The sequence below is a fragment of the Arachis hypogaea genome, chromosome 16 (genome assembly GCF_003086295.3).
Source record: "Arachis hypogaea cultivar Tifrunner chromosome 16, arahy.Tifrunner.gnm2.J5K5, whole genome shotgun sequence".
NCBI lineage: Eukaryota > Viridiplantae > Streptophyta > Magnoliopsida > Fabales > Fabaceae > Arachis > Arachis hypogaea.
Window position 1 is genome coordinate 18,584,904 of NC_092051.1, and position 13,341 is coordinate 18,598,244.

Below are 13,341 nucleotides of genomic sequence, written 5' to 3' on the forward strand. Positions count from 1 at the left end.
ACACTTATAATATATTTTTTTGCCCTCACTAATAAAATTTTTTGAATCCGTTATTGTTTACACTCTTTAAATATATTGTCTTCAAGCCTTAAGACAAAGTATATATAATAATGAAAGAGTAATGCTAAGTAGACAAAAAAAAAAAACAGCCAGAACTTATCTTATTTAGCATTAATTAATTGTCGCAACAATTAATGAATGCTAAATAAGACAAATTATAACTGTTTTTGGCTGATTTTCTTTGGTTACCAAACATTTTCGTAAAGAAAAAACGAGCAGTACATATATATAAACATGAGCATGCAAACAATGAACAGGGTGTGCTGCATTGAACAAAATAATCAGAGAAGTAAAAATAAAATAACACCATCAAACAACCATCTAACCAAGGGCATGGTCCACACTCCACAAAACCATTCGTGTATAATAAAAAGTTAGGTGAAGTTGTATTTATATAAAGTTAATAATTAAAAATTATTAAATAATAATATATTAAATTATTTAAGAACAACTGTACCTAAAATCTACCTTCCTTTATTCTAATTCTCCCCCACAAAGCTTATTAATTATTTGCAATTCTGATTTGGGATCAGAAGCAAATCATCCATTTCTTTTGCAAACCTCTTCATAGCATTGGCAGGCAAGTAAAGTGGAACTATAACACCTTCTTCTCCATTTGCATTCTCACAATCCATGAGAGTGAGTTCTCCAAAAATCTTGTCGCCACTTATCCCACCATACACTGCATTTCCCCACCCAAAATCCACTTTTCTAAACCCAATACGTGTCACCTTTGACACAAGAAAAGACCATGCTCTTGTAGTCAAAGGTCGTCCCTTAATCACCATTAAATCTGCTAAAGAATGCATGTATTCTTCTGTTGTCTCGGCTTTCGCTTTTTTTATTAACTTCACAATATATTCAAATGGATTTTCACATAGCTTCTCTACGGTGGAGACCGCCGCCGGAAATGATATAGCGTTTCCATAATAACCGATTGGCATGGGAGGGTTAAATCTAGCACGAGCATTGACGACACAATACATTCGAACTTCTTTTTCTGGTGGTAGTTGCAATGCTTTTACAAGACAATACCAGAGGCATGCAGTGATGAGCTCAAATCCAGTACATTCAGCGGATTGATTTAGAGTCAAGCAGCGAAGAGAAGCTATTTCAGTGGGTCCAAAGAAGAAATTTCGTTTAATCATGTTTTTGTCATCAATAATGGTTTCCCATTCCTTAATATCTTTTGCTTCCTCAAATTCTCGATGGTTGCATGTGATGCGTGGCGGGTCTCTTGCAGTTAGAAGCTCCCTACACCAAACGGGTAGAATGGAAGGTTGATGAGACCCTCGAGAGATTTCAGCCATGGCGTTCATGAATTGCACAATACCAGTTGCATCTACCATCGTGTGGTTCACCCGTATGCCGACAGAAAAACCGCCGCACTTAAAGCGTGTGACCTGAGAAAACAAATGATAGTAGATGTATTTTAGAACTTTGTTAAGATCGAAAATTTATGAATTACTTTCTATGTGAGAAAAGCAAATTGATTTAATAATTTTATAAAAGTATATGTAAAATATTATATAAAACGAATGAAAAATTTTTTTGAGAGAAACTCCTACGAAGATGGTTAAAATGGTCTTGACATGAAGATGTAAAACATATCATGTTGCGGTTCAATAAAAAAGTAGATTTATTTTTAAAGTGCAGATCAATCAGATTTTCCCTTTATATTGCAATTGATATGTGAAGACAACTCTAGCAATCGCCATATGTGAATAACCTTTTTTTCTTTTTAATAATTTTTCATGAGATATTTCGAAGCACCTCTTGATGTTTTTAAAATGGAGAGGTAAAATAGATGTAACTTGACTTTATAATTTACGAAATAGAAAATTTTAATTTAAATATCTTCCATATAACTAATGGCACCTTCTCAATTAAGAAATACTGACAAACTTATCTAAAAGTGGTTCTTAATAATTCATTAATTGGGAAATTAAATGAAATTCACTTCCAAATTCAAACAATTGAAAAGATAAAAAATTTTTGAACCTGTAAGAGTAGAAGGGGACAGCCGACAATTCCATCTGAGCCAGGAACATTGTAAAGCAATTCCTTATAGCAAGGGAATGGAGGTTGAAGAGCTTCACCAAGTTGATCAAGTGGCACGTCAGCATCGGCCTCAATGAACAATACACCCTCTGCAGTGCAATCAACCATCAACTTGCCGCCATGACCCTCCCTAAGCCTACCGGCAAATGGGTAGTAAAACACAAGTGTTCTTGAGAGTGCATCTCTTATCACCTTTACTGGGTCTTTTCCTTCTATTGATGGATTGTGACGATATATATTTATGATTGGAAGTTGGTAACGTAGCCCTTCTTGATCATCTATGTCTGATAGTTGTTTAACTTCATGGGGAGTGGGCGAGGCCGGAGCCACTAGCTCTGGTTCGCACCTTTTCACTGTAAACACTATAGAGGGAGATGATGATGAAACCATTTTGCAAATGGGAGAGATTCTAACAAGGGATAGAAAGAACTTAGCAAATGCTCTATTAGTATTTCTGATGTGTGCTAATTAAGTGTAGTCACGAGAAAGGGATGGTCAACTTGTCTTTCTTTTTTTTCCCTAAAAGTTCGCAATACCGTTCAGCGGCGTGGGAATACAAGCCGAAACAATAGCGATTTTGTAGAACAGAGAAAAACGAAAGCTTTTTGAAGAGGTGCTTATACTCTTTAAAATTTCAAATTCTTTATTTTGTGGTTGGTAAATCAAGAAAATCATGTGATTGTGTTTGCAGTTTTTAAAAGATCAGAATACTTTTAAAAGTACAGCTTTTTAAAGTTTGTTTGTGCTTTTCAAAATTTAAAAATCTAATATAATTTCCTATATTAACTAATTTTTAAATTTAATATTTTTAAATTTTAAAAACTATTTTATTTAATATAATTGATGTTTCTTGTGTTTATTGAAAGTTATTTTTAATTTGATTTATCAAATATAAATATTATAACTTTTAAAAAAAACTATCTTTTAAAAGTTAATTTCTATAAACTATTTTTAAAAAATAAAAATTTTACCAAATTAAGACTTAATCTTTTAAATTTAATTAGTTGTTGCAAACCAAAAAACAGAGCAGTTGATAAAATCCAATTATTCTGATGAAATTGGAATTTAAAGGTAGCTTTCAAGCAGTAGGGGGCCTTAGCGGTTTAATTATACAGCAATATTATCATTTTAAACTAGCAATTAACCATCAATAATTTACACTCACATTTATAAAAATTTATACATAAAATATATAATTTATATTTATATTTATTAAAATTTATACATATAAATTAACCTAATTTATACTCACATTTACAAAACTTTAGGCACATATTTCGTTCTTTAATGTTATGTGCTTCTGCTGGAACTAAGATCGTGGCTTTCATTGGACAAGCAAGTCTATCTACTCTAATTTGATTTGATAAAGTTTTTTTAAGAGATGCTTATAATTTTTAAAAGTTCAAATTTTTTTTTGGTAAATCAAAAAGATCATGTGCTTATACTTGTAATATTTAAGAGATTGAGTACTTTTGAAAGCATCAAAGTAGAGCTTTTAGTCACCAAAAAAAAAAGTAGAGCTTTTTAAAATTTAAAAATTTAATATAACTTCTTATGTTAACTAATTTTTAAATTTAATGCTCACATTTATGTCTATTATAGTATTTTTAAATTTTAAAAACTATTTTACCAAACAATATTATTTGTATTTATTAAAAACTATTTTTAATTTAATTTATTAAACATAAATACTATAACTTTTAAAAAACCATCTTTTAAAAATTAACTTTTATAAACTATTTTTAAAAAATAAAAACTTTATCAAACTAAACCTCAATCTCCATTTTACACACATGTATATCAATTTACATATGGAGGTTCGAGGTCAAGGGTAGTATTTCTTTTTAAAAAAGTTGGCAATCATTAACATGTTATCCACATTTTTAATTTTTAAATATATCTGCCATTAATTTCATTTAATATATATTATATATACTTTTTATAGTTGAAATCAACTATTAAATCAACTAAAATATTGATGTACCAAGAACACTTAGTATATCCACCATAAAAAAAAGGATCAATTCATGCTTTTACACTATAATTTGGTCCCGATCTACTATCAAAATGTCAGATACACGGATATATCCCTATTAGGGGTGTGCCTGCCCCGAACACTTTAGGAGCTATTTTGGTGTGATTTTATCGAGTCTAAAGTCGGATAAGAGTCTCAAAAATAGATCCGATCATTATTTCGGAGTGAGTATGGGCCATGGCTCCGGTCACTCGAAGTCGGCCCAGTGGCCCGATCATCATACACAATTAATATTTTGTGTTATTAGTGATGAATGATAACTATTCTTATGTGAAATTTAAGTATTATAAACCTTAATATTTTGTGTTATTAGTTATTATAAGACTATAAGTTAATGTTTTATGTTTAAAATGCATAAAATTTTAACTAATGCATAATATTGTATTATTTATATTGATTTAAATATTTAGTGTTATTAGACAATATTAATATTGATTATGGTTATACTTTAATTTTAGAGAAGAGTTAGTTCTCGTTATATTTTTCTAAGTAAATTTTACCATGTCAAATAATAATTGAAGTCTTAAAAATTTGAATATTTTTACTTGCTAACTTATAAGAATATATCAAGGTAATGTAATGTTAACGGCTCAATTTTTACCCGATATAATCGTGGTCCGAAAGTGTATAGATTTCATCAGGTCTAGGACCGAGTTCGAGTCTAATAAATAGGTGCAGTATATATTTCAAATCGGGTCTGGATCAGATCAAATTCGATTTCACCCGCCCATGCACACCCCTAATCCCTATTCCCCTTATTCCCCCGGGAAAATTGCATAACGCTACGAAAGAACTCGCATCTAAGAAACGCAGCAGATTTGATTTGTTGATCTTAGTTTCTTGTCAACAGATCAACTTCCAATTATAAAACGACTGTCTTGAGTTAATTATATAATATTTTGTGTAGACTAAACTTGTGTGTGGAAAACAAGGATCGGACTACGACCGATCAATTATAGCAATTATATACAATTGCATATGATGCATTTCATGGGGTGGAATTTACAGAAATATCCTGGTCTTGCTGGGATGGGATAACTAGACGCTGAAGGGGCTTTAAAGCCGTTGTGAGCTGTGCAAATGATGGACGCAAATTTGGATCCCTGTCAAACAGCGGAACAAAACATCAATGGTAGAGGACAGAAAATGGTCGTCAAATAAATGAATTAATGCATGCCTTTTGTGCTTACTGTTGCCAGCATTCCCATATTATTCTTGCAACTATAGGGTCAACTTCCTTAGGGATATCAAGACGGCGGTTTTGGAAACCCACAGCGCCAACAACTTGCATAGGATTCATTTCACTCCAGGGCAGCCTTAGAGTGGCAAGCTCCCATAGGATGACCCCAAAACTATAGACGTCACACCTGTACGATTGAAATGATACATGCTATAAGAGGTGTGTCAACGCAGAGTTCCACATATACATTTGAATCTAAACAAATTTTCAATTGCTTAAGGTCAAAAGCTCAGGCATTGGTCTTGCTCTTGCCTGTCAATCTTCAGCAGAAAATATATAGAAAAATTTAAATTCCTAATTTATAGCTGCTATTTAATTTGAAGAAATAATTCAATAAGGCACGAACTAAAAAGGGATTCAGTATTAATTGCTAAATGCTTAAAAGTATTATCAATAGACCATTTTAAGTGTCCTTGACACACTGATGACAACTCCTTTGGTTACTGGTCACAGAGGCAGTTGTGACTAGCCGGTTGGAGAAAAAGCTTTATCATAGCTTCCCCTTTCTAAGGACACAGTAAACATTCAGGCACTCATTGTCGATGGACATACATTGAATACAAAAGTTATCTTGTTTTATTAATATATTATCCCCCCGCTTTAATTCTCTTGTTCTATATCTGCAAGAGTAAGTCTTTCTGGCTTCTAATGAGTGAAGAGAGTTGAACAAAAGTGGCTTTCAGGCTGGTTTGGAACCCAGGGTAGTACTCTGCTTGTGGCATTGTATAAGGAAGATATTTTCCCTTTATCACAGCTTATTGAGAAAGGGCTTCAGGAACAACATTAGTGTTTAGAATGCCTAGTTACATTCAACGCAATGTTTCTGGTAATAATTTTCTTCCTTTCTCCCCTACTAACACAGAATCTCAAAAGGCAAAAATGAAGCAGCTTTATCATAAATTATAAATACACTCACTTCTCATTCGAGGGCTCGTTGCGGAGAACTTCAGGAGCCATCCATTCGGGCTAACATGAGCAGGAAACATAATCTCAAAGTTAAATATTGCGAAGGCAGATTCTAGCCGAGTTATCATCTAGAATAATGCATAATTTTTTCATATTCTCACCGTTCCACCTGTTGACTTGGATGACAAGAACGTATTATGTTTCAAGCGTGACAACCCAAAATCACAGACCTGCAGAAACATAAGAAAAATATTGGTAAAAGAATTTTAACCAAGGACGAGTAGTATAACAACAAAGCCTTATTTCACTCGGTGAGTCAATCATATGGATGAAAGGAGACCATTGACAAGGATATAAAAAGTAAAAATCCATAGTCCATCGTTGATATATGTTGAACTCTGAATCATCCATAGTTAAAAAAACATTTTCTTGAAAAGTAATGAATAGAACATTTTCAATGCCCTGTGAAATGTTCAAAACCAAAGCAAACCCAACCAAATGACCAACAGAACACAAACTAGGGATGACTGGTTTTCAGCCTTTGATTGGTTTGGTTCATATCTTAACCTCATATACTGACTGCTAGATTTATGTTTGAAATTGTATTCAGAAACTTATTTGGTTGCACTTCTACAATAAACAGTTTGTTTTTATCCTCTTTGATTATGCAATCATTTTAAAACAAATTATCTTTTGGTCAACTTGATGAACACGAGGAAGAGAACTACATGTGATTTAGCATACATAATTTCGCATCTACAGATAATAAATAACAATACAAGGTGCAATTATTTATTATTTATTGGAACCTAAGACTAACTGCCCTTGTATACACAGCCATTTGAAAGATTGACGAGAACAAGACAAGCTCTTGGAATTAAAAACTTTTTCTTTTTTGGGGGAGGGGGAGGGGGAGGGAATCAGGAGCACATAAAAATGAAAGAAATGAAAAACAAGGACCTTTTGTAACACACAAGGTCCCAATCATATACCTTAACATTCCAGTTCTTATCCACCAAAAGATTCGGAGACTTGAGATCTCTGTGAACAATTGTAGGTGTGCTGGTATGTAAGCAATTCATGCCTCTGGCCTGGAAATTGGAAAGTCATAAACTTATAAATTCAATAATGTACATGTTGGTCAACAAGGAAGAAGAGTAGCCTGTTTTGTACCACATCCAGAGCCATCTTAATCCTTTGTTTCTCGTCAATCTGACAGTTAGGATTATGAAGTATTCGATACAAGCTTCCTCTGTAAAATGTAACATCAATGTGAATTTTGGATATGAAATTAGTAACATAAAGTTGAAGCAAATGTTTGGCCAACATACCAACAGTGCTCAAGTAGCAGCAGTTATCATTTATCAATCGTGGGCAATTTATAACAATAGAAAGGTGAAAAATACAACAGTATGGACGCAAAATGTGTACAAATATACCTGGGAAGAAACTCTGTAATGATTGAAAGATTGGGAGGACGTGTAACAGCACCAATGAAAAGAACAACATTTGGATGACGCAGTCTACGCATTATCCGTACCTTACAGCAAAAGGTAGAAGTTAATATTTCAACAAAAAAAATGATGAAATACCATTACTTCATTCCAGTTGATTCTTTCATTTTTGGAAGCACCGTCTACTACACGTGAAGTTAAATATTTCTTTCCCTGATTCGAGATAAATCCTCCAATCAGTTTAAATTATCAAAGGGAGCAATAATTTAACTTTCATGTTTCCTGTATTTATATTCAATTACTTCTATGCTAATCATAATAGTGGACAAGTACAAAACGAAAAACTTGATGCTTACTTCTCTTTTGAATTCATTCAAGGCATCACCTGAAAAATCCTGCTCCAAAAACTTCTTCACAGCAACCTCCTGAAATTACAAAGATAAATTACCAGTTAGAAATTACGAAAACTCAAAAAAGTACAACTAGGATTTACTAATCTAGATTTTTAAAAATAATAATAATAATAATATTTCAATGCCTTTAACTAGTAGAATCAGTACGAACTCAATAAAATAGTTATAATGCAACAGGCCCATAAGCAGAGCAGACTAGAGGACTCAAGGATTACATAATAGAGATAGATACATAGTACACAGAAGCGAAGGAGATAAAGACACTCAATGGGCCAAATTTAGAGTTAGCTACATACTCCTTAGTTCTTAAACTGAGCGAACCAATAAATAAAATATGCACAGTTAGTAAGTTAGTAATATTATTGTTCTCACTGAATCATCAATTTCATTGATAACGATATATGACAGGATGAATGACAAGGAAAAGTTCCCAGACCAAAGACAATTATTTTAACTGTACACGCTCCAACTCCACTTGAACAGAGCTGGTCAGAAAGCGAATAACCATTTTGCAGTTCAATTTATAACAGTATTTCCAGTCACAGTAATACTCACCGTGCCATTCCAGTCAGCATGGTATACCTCACCATATGAACCTAATTGAAAGAAAGGGTGAAATCAGAAAGTTAATAATCAAGAGGCACATCTATCGACTTGGAAAGCTAAAACAGACCAAAAGCCTCCCTAACAATCAATTGACATTTCGTGCAACGGGTTAAACACATCAAATTATTAGCACAATTTGATATGTCAAAGGAGCACCCACAACCTTGGGACCGTGCTGGCATGAATAGATATAGACGACCATGTTAAAAGTAACATGATCACTTAAAAACCAGTACAAATTTATGCCAGATATGATATGCTATAAATAGTTGATTTACATATTTGTTGCAATAGTAAGATATTCCAACAAGATAAATACGAGTTCAGCATACCTAGACCAATTCTTTCTCCAATAACAAGATCCTCCCATGGAATCTCACATTCACTGACATCTACATCATCCAACATTTGATCAACCCTTTTTGTAATGGAGTCAACTGACAGGTTCTGACTCTCTAAATCCCTTAATTTCATATTTTTCCCCATGAACCTGTCATGTGTGGATTTCCTTGGGTCAAGTTGACCACTATAAATGTTTTCATGTTCTTTAACCACATCAACTTTGTCATTTGGAGAATATTCCATATCCCCTTTTTTACAATCAGTGTTTAGATCTTCAGCCATGTTAAGTTCACCTGCATAAGATGGAGAAACTGCACAAGTTCCTTGAGCCAATTTTTGGGGATTTCTATTATTATTTAAGTTTGAACTATATGGTGGTTTGGAATCATTCAGTTCAATCTTAGAAGAACTACTAGAAGCTAATAAAGGTTGGCTATATTCATTAGGATCACAACTAAGGTTCCTAGGGACTTCATTATAAGCATAACGATTTGTCCATTTTGGTGGGATCGGTGGTCGACCAGTGACGGTATTGTTTCTTGTACTCTGAAGATCATGAGCTTTATTTGCTCCTGATTTGTTAAGCACAAAGGTCTTGCCAATTCCTTTTATCTGGAAAGGGTTAAGATCTGCAAAAAGGCTTTGAGAGTCATCAGGGCTATTCTGGCCATAGGGCACAATGTTGACATTTAATCTAGTCCTATCACCAGCCACATTTCCATGGGTCCCCTTGTATAGAGAAACTCCAGATAGTGGTGCAATATTTTCTGGTTGGTTAGGCATCAAACAATTAGGCATTTTGTAAGTTCCAACATCAGTGTCTCCATTCAAACGAAAGCTTGAAGCTGACTCGTCAAAACATGGTTTTTCATTCAGTGGAGGCAAAGCACTTCTCATAGCAAAATTTTTACTGCTACCTTCACCATGAGATAACATTGGTCTCGTGTTAGGATAATCAATTTCCTTAGTGGAAGGAAAACTTGGTAAGACCTTAGGATTGTAAGGTTTAAAGGAAGGATCCTTTGAATTTGAAATATCAATTGGGATAAGTGTGCCAGGAGCAGCCATGAGATCAACCAAAAACTCCCTGAAGGGCGAAAATGAGATATCAGTATCATGGGTCAAAACAGTAATCCAAAATTTCTGGGCACAATTAAGGAGGTTTCCAATGCTGGCATCAGTCAAAACACCCAAACACATTAAAGAAGATAAACTACAAAAAACCATGAGCAAACAGACTTGCACACAAAGTAATAAGTTATCATTTATCAAAAACTATATGAAAAATACAAGGATAGTAAAGCCATAACCTTTCATCCTCCAACTTTATAATGTTGACAGCATCATCCTCAACACCAGTATAATGACTGCCTTTAACCAGTCTACAAGGCATATTGATATTGTCAGCTATTACCTACGCCCAAAAAACAAAAATTACATTGCACAACCGGTAAATAAGCAAAACAATAAATTGTAGGAAAATCTACATACTTAACCTTATTAGGATCGTCTAAAGTTTTAAACAACAACATAAAGAATAATTCTGATGATTATCACAATGATCATGATGATGAAATTTAATTAGAATACCTATTCTCCAAACTCTGCATGCAAATTGAGAAAACTTTGCAATTAGATGAAAACTTTGGATCCAAAAGATTTGAAACTTGCAATAATGTTGGAGGTTATTGAACTTAGCCAGCCAAGAATTTAGTGATTAAATCTAAATTTGAAGTGATGAGCATTATTTGTTCCAAAATTTAATAAATTCAAGCCAAGGCAAGATTAGTGAAGAAAACTTACTTAGCATGGATGATCCAATTCCATAAGGCATAATTATTATCATCCTTTATTAGTTTATTAGTTCTTTCTTTAGCAGAATGATTTAATAGGTATTTCCTGGATCAGGTTCACTAAATTTCAATTATATTTGTTATGTAACCTGTTGCCTAGCTGCCACCTATTTATGCAGATTGTGTTGGATTAGAATAGCATCATATTATGGACTACAAGCATAGTGCTGACCTTGAAAAGCAAAGCACGATGTCTGGAGAGCCCAATATTTATGCACCCAAGAGGCAACATGATTGTGTGTAGAGATGTTCTTAACTCAGTACTTCTTTCTGTCCATCTTGCCAATATAGTACTAGCATCCTTTACAGGACCACCCATATGGCTTGTAACAAGTTCAGCAATCCTTTGTACCAAAATACCAAGCCCAGTGACAGGGCAGTCCAATGCAATACAATGTGCAATTTGCAACAGCTCTACAATAGCAGGATCAATTGTCCGATCAACTATGACAACTTCGAAGCCAGAGCTTTCAGGTTCTGCTTCAAGATCTCTCAGAGATGGCATCTTTCCTTGCATTGTTAAATCAGTATAAAGCCCATATACATCATAAAAACCATCAACCACTTTCTGTTCATAGTCAAGCACGCTGTATTCCTGATCAAATGAAAAGAAGATGCAAAATGGTTATCGGTGCACAATCAATAAAATACAAGTGGAAGCTCAGATATTCACAATTGAGATTTGAAATAGTGATCCACATCTACATTCTAATGGTTAAGGGTGTAATACACTTCCGAAAAAAGAAAAATCAAGTTTGATCTCACTGTTTGCTCGATCATTCCAAGCTCCTGGACTATGAATAGAGAGACATTAACATAAGTATGAAGATAATACAGGGCAAAATAATTTCTTTTCTTAAGATAAGATATTGTAGCTCCATTTACTAATTAAAGGCAATAAGAAAATTTCAGATTCTTTCAACTACTTTCTGCAGAAAACCAAAATTAACTGCAAATATGGTTGCTATTCCGTTAACCCCCTAGTCGCAAGTAAAATTCCGAATATAAGCCCTCTATGTACAATTCATTAGATTAACAATTAAATGAAGCTGCACTAATCAACTTTGTTACTGGGCAAAAAACCTCAATCGTTCCTTAATTTCAATTAGTCAATACTAAACAGCAAAAACAGTGCCAGAAGCGAGCTTGTTTGAACAATGGAAGGGACTCACCCAATAATGCCTGGACAGCGCCTCCGCCACACCGTTATCGATCCTTGTTGAATCGATTCCACGTCCTCCTAAGCTCAACAGCGTCGCCGCATGGATCTGATCCTTCTCGTGATCACCGCGGAAGTCCGAATTGGACGAAGCACTTATGGCGAGCGCAAGCTGGACCTGAAATTCTTCCTCCGACGAAAAATAGTCCTGCCGGTTGGCCGCTGAAGCTTCCGGAGTGGAAGCGGAAGAAGGCGTCGTCGCGGCGGCCAGAGACGGCGATGACGAAAGAGAAGCGGGTGAAGGAGTGGCCGGCGAAGCGCCAGAATTCTGAACTAAGGGGTGATCGACGGCTAATGAGGATGAGGCGTTTGAAGCAGAAGCTTCATTGAGTCGGTTAGCGTCGTGGCTGGTCCCTTTGTGAAGCTTCTTGAAAATATTCTTCATCTCTTTCTCTCTTCTCTATTCTGATCTTTGATGATTCTTTCACTCTCTCACTCACTCGCTCGTAACACTTAAAACAGTTTTATATACACTGTGGAGTGTGGAGTTTCCAAGGACCAAGATTATGTGTGTTCGTTTGGAGAATTGCTTAACTTTTCAATCTGAACTGTGGTGACTGGTGAGGTTTGTTTGCTTGTTATTGTTTATATCAGGTGTGGAGGGTCAAAGGAGGGAATGAAGACGAAAATGATGAGACATGGGAGGGAAAAACTGCAGGCAGTAGGATAAACAAGTGCTGGCCGGTAACTAAAATGGGCGCGTGTTTACATCTTAATTACGAAAATGCCATCAATTCCTGGGTACGTTAAGATTACAGCGCCAAATAAACGCGCAAACCACACGTCGTTGACATGCTTCTTTTATCCCTTACGTGTCGACCAACGATCTACGTGGCAGTCATCTCCATATCAGTAAAAGTGTTATCAATTCATGACGATTTTTTTTTATAGAGTATTTAATCCATTTTGATCTCGGATCAATTTTAAAACAGATATTTTAATTTTTAATTAAAATTAATTATTTAGTTGATTTTTAATAGTTAATTTTATCAGTCACTTGAATTTTTGGTTCAGTTTGCTCCATCAACTATTAATAGAATTATTTTGCGTATCGCGTTCACTTGTCACATTAGATGTTAGTGTCAAGACGACGCTGTTTCATGGATGTGCTCTATGCTGTGTTTAGGAAATTGACCAAACGATGCCAATTTC

At 34.5% G+C, this 13,341-nt stretch overlaps 2 protein-coding genes across 3 annotated transcripts; both read right to left on the minus strand.

The window, feature by feature from the left end:
- Nucleotides 1–421: 421 nt before the first annotated feature.
- On the minus strand, nt 422–2,588 carry LOC112758228 (benzyl alcohol O-benzoyltransferase). Its single transcript, XM_025806843.3, has 2 exons — nt 2,062–2,588; nt 422–1,463 (listed from the first exon to the last, which is right to left on the minus strand). The coding sequence occupies exons 1-2, from the start codon at nt 2,509–2,511 to the stop codon at nt 567–569; spliced, it is 1,347 nt and encodes a 448-aa protein (XP_025662628.1). The 5' UTR covers nt 2,512–2,588; the 3' UTR covers nt 422–566.
- Nucleotides 2,589–4,957: 2,369 nt separating this feature from the next.
- On the minus strand, nt 4,958–12,963 carry LOC112758226 (serine/threonine-protein kinase EDR1). 2 transcript variants are annotated; one of them, XR_003814854.2, is made up of 13 exons: nt 12,143–12,852; nt 11,143–11,565; nt 10,428–10,531; nt 9,108–10,204; nt 8,725–8,765; nt 8,113–8,181; nt 7,634–7,842; nt 7,476–7,554; nt 7,295–7,393; nt 6,464–6,532; nt 6,313–6,362; nt 5,347–5,523; nt 4,958–5,259 (listed from the first exon to the last, which is right to left on the minus strand). XR_003814854.2 is itself a non-coding variant. In XM_025806837.3 (13 exons), exons 1-13 carry the CDS (start codon nt 12,572–12,574, stop codon nt 5,145–5,147), a joined length of 2,856 nt encoding a protein of 951 aa, XP_025662622.1. In that variant the 5' UTR covers nt 12,575–12,963; the 3' UTR covers nt 4,958–5,144. The 2 variants fall into 2 exon arrangements, 1 of the variants encoding a protein (XP_025662622.1); XM_025806837.3 differs by having other exon boundaries at nt 7,742–7,842; nt 12,143–12,963.
- Nucleotides 12,964–13,341: the final 378 nt, after the last annotated feature.